Source organism: Palaemon carinicauda, chromosome 45 (genome assembly GCF_036898095.1).
Source record: "Palaemon carinicauda isolate YSFRI2023 chromosome 45, ASM3689809v2, whole genome shotgun sequence".
Classification (NCBI taxonomy): domain Eukaryota; kingdom Metazoa; phylum Arthropoda; class Malacostraca; order Decapoda; family Palaemonidae; genus Palaemon; species Palaemon carinicauda.
In genome coordinates, this window is record NC_090769.1 from 27520238 (window position 1) to 27530237 (window position 10000).

At 32.3% G+C, this 10000-nt stretch overlaps 1 protein-coding gene across 1 annotated transcript in view; it reads right to left on the reverse strand.

Annotated features, from left to right (window-relative positions):
* Positions 1-6303, reverse strand: part of LOC137634927 (alpha-amylase-like) — a 29351-nt gene extending 23048 nt beyond the window's left edge. Inside the window, exons 1-5 of the mRNA XM_068367486.1 lie at positions 6178-6303; positions 5560-5719; positions 2872-3017; positions 1727-1884; positions 1114-1292 (exon numbers count right to left, since the gene is read on the reverse strand). Coding sequence (XP_068223587.1) covers positions 1114-1292; positions 1727-1884; positions 2872-3017; positions 5560-5719; positions 6178-6191 — 657 coding nt within the window. The 5' untranslated portion in view covers positions 6192-6303. The remainder of the gene's footprint in view (positions 1-1113; positions 1293-1726; positions 1885-2871; positions 3018-5559; positions 5720-6177) is intronic.
* Positions 6304-10000: the final 3697 nt, after the last annotated feature.

Consider the following 10000-nt stretch of genomic DNA (forward strand, 5'->3'; position numbering starts at 1 on the left):
TCCAGCTTTCAGAAAAAATAATGCAATACAGAAGGAAATTACATACAGAATTAAGACTAACTTTGATGCAAAAGAGTTCATTGAACAAAGCCTAGAGGATATAAAAGGGATAACACCAGTCTGTAACTGTGAAGAGAATCACACCCTCGTAGAGAGACAATCCTGTATAAACTGCATTACTGATAGAAGTAAAACTATACTTGCAACTAATTATAATAATAGGTGGCCGGAAATAACAAAAATAATCACAATAAAAGAAAAATCGAACTGGTTTGATAATGAATTACATGAAGAGAAAAAAAGAAAAATGGAGGATAAATGGAAAAGAAATAAAAATAATGAAAACTGGCAACATTACAAAGCAGCTAGAAATCGCTACAATTACCTTATCTTAGTTAAAAAAAAGGCCTATTATAAAAAAGTGTGCAATGAAAATGACTCACGGAAAATACATAAGAACCTAAAGAAACTATTAGGTCTAAAGACAGAAATAGTATTGCCTGACATAACTGATGATCCTAAATGCCTAGCAGATGATTTTATTGATTATTTTGAAGAAAAATTAAATCAAATCTGCTCGTTTTCACAACATCGGCACAACAGAACGAAGGAATACATCAACAACAGGTGTAAGTAAGCTAAGGGTATTCAAAGAGTTAAGTCAGAGTGATTATATGAGAATAATAAAGAAAGTAAAAAAAACCTACTGCGGAAATGACCCATTTCCAATTAACGATGTAAAAGATGCAGAAAATTTCACCAGACTACAAGAGACCTACCGAAACATGGTAAATATGAGTCTAACACGCAGTTTTCCCTGACTGTGAAAAAGTTGCATGTGTCAAGCCTGTGTATAAAGAATCAGCAAGAACTTTTGTGTGTAGTGAATCAATCGTTCAACTTATAAAGATTATTTTAGACCTCCTCCTGCATTTTTATTTTCATCTTACTTTTCTCCATTTTAATTAGCAAGAATTTGTGTGTGTAGTGAATCAAATGTTCAACATAAATATCAATTTTGACCTCGTATTGCATAATACTCTCTCTCTCTCTCTCTCTCTCTCTCTCTCTCTCTCTCTCTCTCTCTCTCTCTCTCTCTCTCTCTCTCCTTACCCCGGGCCACATATGTTTGGCGGCGTCCACTCTGAAACCCATGACGCCAATATCGATGACATGATTGAAGTATTCGGACACCTTCTGCCTCACGTAGTCAGATCCGCCATAAAGATCCGTCAGTCCAACCAACATGCAGTTTCTCACCTCATTGGGGTTGCTGTAGTCGTGGATCTGACCTGTCATTAGAAATATTTCAAAATTTAATAATAATATCTCCTATATAATAAAGAGCAAGTGTTTGGCCCTATATCATATATATATATATATATATATATATATATATATATATGTATGTATGTATATATATATATATATATATATGTATATATATATATATTTATATATATATATGTATACTGTATATATATATATATATATATATATATATATATATATATATTTCTTTCCTGACACGCTGAGCGGCAACCACTTGGAGACGAAAATCACCCACAAATTGCCCAAATTGCCGTGTGGCAGTTAGGAACACTGAAGGATGTGGGAAGGGTTGAATCCGCTTGTGTGCACACATGTGCGTGTGTGCGCATATTTATTTAAATATCTAGCCAGTTTTTTGTAAAACCCCATTAATCAATCATTCAAGTCCTCTCACCGTCACTCGAAGGACACTGATCCCTGGGGGTGAAATCGTTGGGTCCATAAGGCACACCGGGGAAGTCCCTGTTGTCGGCATTGAACGACGAACCTCCGGAGCCAGTGCCACTCTGGCCGGTTCCTGTCATGTGGTTCACCACGGCGTCCACGATGATTCTGAAAGAGGTCATTGATTTGGGCTGTCATCTACCTACTTCAGGATTAAGGTTCATATGTTTTTGCGTTGGTATATGTACAGCTGGCTTCATTAATTCTGATACACTCACTGGTAGCTAAGGAGGCGTCTAACAGCTGTGCATTGTAGCAGGTAACAATGGGATCAAAAGCATTTTTATTAGTTTTACAAAGTCTAGTTGAGCCAAATATTGCTATTTACTGCCAGACGTCTTCCTAGCCTCCCGCAAAGTGTACCAGGATTAATGAAGCCGATTATACAAGAAACGAGAATTTTCATTTCAGTATATCATTCTAAACTAACTCCTTTTTTATTTCGTTATAATATAAACTAAAATGGGGAATGATTCCTGGTGCTTTGTAGTATGAAAACAACTGGGATCTATTTCAATAGATAGAGATGTTACGTAGGAAAAAAGTGTTGAAGTCTAACTTCTACAGCTTAACTTTTAGGAACCTCTCACGAATAAAAACTCAAGCTGGCATTAAGACACCTTAATCTAACAACTACACAGTAACCATAAAGAATGAAAAAACATTTTGAAGGTGCATCCCTTTCTTGTCTTATGACACAAACAACCAGACAGCTGTTTGTAGAAGCTTCCAATAGTAATAATAAACATTTTTACCACTTAAGCCAAATATAATTCCAAGTTTTTTATCTGCTGTTCCAACATATGAGGGACCAAAATGCATAAGTCTGATACTAAGGTGAAACTTTTCGCTTCCAAGTTTTTCTTCGTTATACCTTTCATAAAACTTGTTTCATGTTTCCAAGATAACTATCCACCCACGAGTCTTTTGTGAGCGTATGTTTCATTAGGATCTCTTACGTTTGTGCATTTTGCCTTTTTTTTTCTTCTTACATGCAAGATTGTTTTAATGTCTTTTCTTACGGGAGAATACGTTCTATTAAATAATATTATGTGTGAGAGCGTTCCATTAAATTTTCTCACAATGTTTTCTCACCTCACGCCAACAGCGTTACATCTATTCACCATATCGATGAACTCAGCCTCGCTTCCTGAACGTGACTCCAGCTTGTAAGAGATGGGTTGGTATCTCTGCCACCAGGGGAAATTGGAGGCCAAGAGATGCTCCATGGGTGGCGAGACCTGTTTGAAGAAGTGTAGGTGTGGGGGTGGTTATGTCAACTTTCAGTATGTAACAAAACTGTGAAGATAACCTACATAGACGACCGTTAATTTCTTAAAAATAACTATCGATTGCAAATTAAATGGACCTTCCTTGATATTGTATTTTAGTTGGAGTCGCAATGACAATGTTAATTGATATTTTTCACTTTCTGTTACTCAATATTTAGTTTTATTTATATGAAAATAACACAAACGACGTCTAATTCATCTGAGGAAAGAGTTTTTTCTAAATTCCAATAGACTAGAATTGAATTAAGCGGTTCTTATCCTAAAACTCGTTCATTTCGGTTATATTTCCTGAGAAATCTATTTCTTTTGTCTCTTTTCACTATTTCAGGTATTATGATTTCCCAATGTTGGTTCAAGAGAAAGAAAAAGTATCTCCTAATAGATGCTTTATATAAATAATCTTAGACAAACCAACTCAAATATTAACTTCATAGTCGTAAAAAAAGTAAAATTTAGATAGAAAGTCACTTGGACATAAGATAACGCGGGTAATAGATAATTTCCATCAATGAAAAGAATAATCATAGAACAAACGTCATCTAACTTCTGACGGTAAATATCTTAACATTTTTCAAAAAGATTGAAACTTCCTGAATTAGATTTTAAATATTATTCGACTTATTTTAAATTCTATTGTCACCATTTGTCATGTTACATATAACGCGATATTTCATTTTGTCGGTGTAAACCATTTTTAATAGTATAGACAATAATTTTCACCGTATATCTTAACGCATTTTTTGGTTCTAGTTTCTAATCAAATTTTGTTATCGACACAGTGTCATAACCTTTTCGTATGAATTTTCATTGTTGTGATAATCCTTTTTGCAGTAAGTCTCTCTATTGATTTTTAGCAATTCTTCTCTGTAACCCATAAAAAGTTTTAATCAATTAGATACTCAAATTTTAAACCCTTCCTCATAATTTTCTGTTGTCTATTCCTTATTCTTAGCCCAAGGTTGGGGAAATAACATTACGGTTTAAAATAAAACAATTACGATGAATAATTCCCAGATTTGGAAAACGATTCCGGTATTTCTTTTGATGGAACGGGAAATAGTTGTCTCTCTTAGGAAAATATCCCGGTATTTCTTTTAATGGAACGGGAAATAGTTGTCTCTCTTAGGAAAATATCCCGGTATTTCTTTTAATGGAACGGGAAATAGTTGTCTCTCTTAGGAAAATATCCCGGTATTTCTTTTAATGGAACGGGAAATAGTTGTCTCTCTTAGGAAAATATCCCGGTATTTCTTTTAATGGAACGGGAAATAGTTGTCTCTCTTAGGAAAATATCCCGGTATTTCTTTTAATGGAACGGGAAATAGTTGTCTCTCTTAGGAAAATATCCCGGTATTTCTTTTAATGGAACGGGAAATAGTTGTCTCTCTTAGGAAAATATCCCGGTATTTCTTTTAATGGAACGGGAAATAGTTGTCTCTCTTAGGAAAATATCCCGGTATTTCTTTTAATGGAACGGGAAATAGTTGTCTCTCTTAGGAAAATATCCCGGTATTTCTTTTAATGGAACGGGAAATAGTTGTCTCTCTTAGGAAAATATCCCGGTATTTCTTTTAATGGAACGGGAAATAGTTGTCTCTCTTAGGAAAATATCCCGGGTAATATAACAGCCAAGCTTTAATGGTATAGAAATTGATAATAGATAAGCAGGGAAGAATAAGAATAAAGAAAATACCATTCATAGTTTAAAGTAAGTATGCAACTACACTCTTTAGATTTTAACATAGGACGAGAAAATGTTAAATTGTAGTTACTTTTATCAGTGTTTTTTTTTTTTTTTTTTTTTTTTTTTTTTTTTTTTTTTTTTGAAAGTGTGATAAGATAAACTATCATTGTTGGCTGAAATCATAAAATCTGCCATAGTTGAAGATAAAAAGCAATAGAAACATTAAAAAAAAAAAAATCTTGAAATTGAAACAAATAGAAATAAAAATTTCCTTGAAAGTAGAACATATAAAAATCCAAATTATCTCGAAATTAAAACAAATAAAATTTAAAATCTTCTTAAGAGTAAACCAAATTAAATTCCAAATTTACTTGAAAGTAATAAAAGTAAAAATCCAAATTTTCTTAAAAGTTAAACAAATAAGAATCAAAATTTTCCTGTAAGCAAAAAAATAAAAGTCAAAATTTTCTTGAAAGTAAAATAAATAAAAATCTAAATTTTCTTGAAAGTAAAACAAATAAAAATCTAAATTTTCTTGAAAGTAAACCAAATTAAAATCCAAATTTCCTGCAAGTAAAACAAATAAAATTCCTAATTTTTTTGAAAGTAAAAAAAATGAAATTCCAAATTTTCTTGAAAGTAAACCAAATTCAAATCAAAATTTCCTGCAAGTAAAACAAATAAAGTTCCTAATTTTCTTGAACGTAAAACAAATGAAATTCCAAATTTTCTTGAAAGTAGACCAAATGAAAATCAAAATTATCTTGAAAGTAAAACAAACTTATTTCTCAATTCATTCGAACGTACCTGCACCGCGCAGAATTCATTTGGTCCAAGGAACCTTTCGCATTCAGCTGCAATGTCTTTCCACTTCCATTCAAAGAGGTGAACGATGGTTTGGCGCCCATCACAGTGGGGCGTGTCGTACGCCCACGCACCGCCCACCAAACCCACTATCACAATCAAGCTAAAAAATGGGATTTGCTATATTACAAAAGATCTACAATATCATATTCTCTTCCCCAAAATTGTTTCCGTATAAACTACACTGCTAAAAAAAAAAAAAAAAAAAAAACTAATTTTCATAGGAAATTCTCCGTAAAAATATACTGTTCTCTCCAATATTTCAGTAAAATACAGGTGACCGTAATTTTACAGTACTTTGTTATTATCTTTTACGGGTTGGTGACCGTAATAACACTGCTATACGTCAATATAACAGTTTTTTAAAACTGTAAAAATACTGGGATGAATGTTGCTAGCCATTTACCATTTCTTTAATCAAATTTTTAACATTGTAGCTTTGTATATCTATTTTCTTTTTGCTTAATATTTATCAAATGAATGATTTTTAAATTTACTTGCAGTGGATTTTAATAACTTTTCTCATGGTGAGATATAAAGTTGCAAAAGGGTGAACCTTACCCGATTGGTGACATGGTCGTGAATAAACCTTTCTAATCGAGAACCTGCTTATAAACGATGATATTTTTTACTTACGAGTAGATAAAGATTGCATAGTATTATTTATTATTCCGTCTCCTTTCAAAGACCGCCCGGGGTATGTGAAACTTGTCATATTTTCATAAATGACGCACTTTATCGGAAAAACAATTTTGTAAAAAACCCTGACTTTAAAATAAACTAAGTTTTTTGTCATTGACGTCATCCGTAATTCAGATCTTTCTCTGTTCAAAAGTGAGCTGTAAAATAGAATGAGCATTATGTTGGTAAAAAGAAAGAAATTATTATGAATCCCATCCCAGAAGATAATGTTGTTGAATACCACTATAAATTAAGATTATATACATGTATGCGGTTTAAATTATTGAGAAAATCGATTATTATTATTATTATTATTATTATTATTATTATTATTATTATCATTATTATTATTATTATTATTAATTTTAATCTTCATATTAATAGTAGTATTGATTTTAATATTATTATCATTATTATTATTATTATTATTATTATTATTATTGTTATTGTTATTGTTATTAATATTAATATTAATATTAATATCAATATTAATATTGATTTTAATATTAATATCAATATTATTATTATTATTATTATTATTATTATTATTATTATCATTAATATTAATATTATTAAGTACCAGGTTCTCGTTGCTCCCTCCACAACACAATGATTGTGGGTGCACTACTAGGTGTGTAGGTGCAAATCACTGCAATAAGCAGACAGTCCATTGTCATTAGTTACCTTCTACACAGACAGCATAGCTAGTAGTAGTAGTAGTAGTAGTAGTAGTAGTAGTAGGGGTAAGCTATCGTATAGTCTTTTTTCATATTACTGAAAACAGACATATTGCGTTTTGTGCACAGTATTTGGATATGAAGAAACTATGTTTCTACACAATTCATCTAATGTGGTAATGGAGACTCCAAAACTACTCGGGGATTTTTTGGTTTAAATATTAGCCTGAAACTTAATTACAAGCATGCAGATCAAAAATATTTGCTTTGAGATTAAAAGCCGAAATTGTATTGGAATACAGAAATTCCAACTTAAGATACTTGGCTATTAACACAAAAATGTGTTTTCCCAATCTTTTCCGTGTAGTTTTTATAGAATTATTTTTATCTCTTAGAGTTTTAATACATTTCTACCCCCAACAGACCCTTAGTCCGTTTGGGTTAAACTTAACTAATAGTAAAGGTTTTAGTATGATTTAAAATTATTTCTTACTAATATTCTGTAAAAACTCCTGAGGTCCCAGTTTTAACCAGTTTCGCAATTTATGAAAAAGCTGATAAGGACATTCAAACACCTCCGCATCAACTTGCTCATCATTTTTTTTTCTTTTTTTTTTTTTTTTTTTTGACAACTGCTTTTTATGCTTTGGGAAAACGACACGGTTCGGTTTTCCCAGGTGTTAACCATGACCTAGGTTCTTTTACGTCTCATTTCAGATAACTTTCGTCTTTCGTCTTCTTACTCCTCATCTTCTTCTTTTCCTCTTCTATAATAGAACACAAATCCATCATTGTTTTTCTCCTTATTATTCTTATTCTATCAGAAAACTGTCGATGATAACGCTTAAAGTAACTAAAAAAGTAAACCTTAGGCCGTATCACGTGATCCTTCAGAACTGTCCACATGAGAACCAACCACCTGGTAAGTTTATATAAATTCTTGCAGAGGAAAATATTGCAGAAAACTTCATTGTTAAGTGATTGTTTGTGATAACCTAATCGTGGAACAAATTATATAAATTGTTGAATCAGGTGACTTGCATGTTGTTATTTTTATGACGACAAAAAGTCAGGGTTGAATTTTTTATTCAAGAGGACTATTATTAGTCTTAAAGTCCGATAAGAAAATTCAATGTTTAAACAAAGCATAATTAATACGACAATAATTAGTAATCTTGCAATGGACATTTTGAATTAGAATGAGTCCTTCTCTCTCTCTCTCTCTCTCTCTCTCTCTCTCTCTCTCTCTCTCTCTCTCTCTCTCTCTCTCTCTTGGTTATTTTAGTGACACAAAATCATCAGCTGTAATCATCTTCAGAAACAATGAATTATGCAGATAAACTTTCCATATATTCACATTGGCAAGGTTATCATACCAGATCGAAAAGGCCACATAAGCCAATATCACAAAATATCATTAGATCAAGTCAGTGTAGTGTAATCAATTAAAATTGCAGGGAACATTCAATGCCCTCAAATCATAATTTCACGAAAGGATATGAAACTAATCCCACAGACAGAATGAAGAGCTGTAAACAGTAGATTGCTACTTGCAAGTGTAATATGAGTATTATAGTTTGCTATGCCCCAACAAATTATTCCCCTGAATAAAGGACAGATGAATACCATGTAGAACTGCAGAGTGTAATAGATGAGATCCCTTAGAGAGATATGAAAATCGAGATTGGGGACCTCATTGCTAAAGTTGGAAGGAATAATCAAGGTATAGAAAATGTGATGGGTGTTGAGGGTCTTGGCGAAGTTGCAAAGGAAAATGGAGCAAATTTTATAAGTTTTTGTTCAACAAACAATCTTGTTATTGGAGGTACTCTTTTCCAGCACAAGAACATCCACAAATATACAGTACATGGACTTCTCCATGTGGCAATTACAAAAATTAGATAGATCACATAGCCATTATTAAAGAGAGATGGAGGACTTTAAGAAATATAAGAAGCTATGTAGGTGCAGATATTAGTAGTGATCACCAGGTCTTTATTGCTACACTGAAATTAAAACTGAAAGCACCCAACCGAAAGATGGATAGAATACCTAGGTTTGATACAACTAAGCTTTTAGAAGATGATCACTGAGAAACATTTGCAATTGAATGTAGGAATCGATAAATGAACATTGGCTTTTCTTGTCATAAGTATACCCCGTCTCATCTGATTCATTTGCAGAGATCATCAGCATCCCTGTCTTGTGGGTGGTCTCTCTCTCTCTCTCTCTCTCTCTCTCTCTCTCTCTCTCTCTCTCAGAATCAGTTATTTTTATATTCATGATTGGGATGTATATATATATATATATATATATATATATATATATATATATATATATATATATATTTATATACATATATATATATATATATATATATATATATATATATATATATATATATATATATATAAGGTTAATGGATTTTTTAACCTATAATGAACCAAGAAACAGCTTTACTGACATGCATACATTTACTAAGGAAATGATGATAAGGTTTATTCTATAACTGGTTTACACTCTGGAGCGCCCTTGTTAACAATTACAAATTCGCAGGTGGAAGACGCAACACAGGCGTTGGCGGAGACACGGAACTGTGACAAATCTCTTTTTCATTATTCGATTTGTTTATGCTGATTACGCTGGTTATAAGAACATCCAATTACACCATAGCCTTGCACCTTCTGGTATATAACTATTACTCCTTAAATGATTTGAATCTGTATAGAATAATGATATTCTCCATTCAAGAAAATTCCATTTGGCAGCGCTGTCCCAAACTCGTCCCACCAACCCTAACTATGCTGATGGTTGTTACCTTGGTCACTTGTACAGGGACATGACTTACCATCCATGTGTTCTAATGAAGAAAGGAAATACTAAACACTTTTATATGTAAATTCAGGTTGCTTCCGATAGCATATGAAAAATACAGGCCATTTTCTGATAAAAATAGTCATTCCTAACAAGGAAACGATCGTTGGACAATTTGCCAACTACCAATTTTCTAGCCTCTGCCTTCCCAG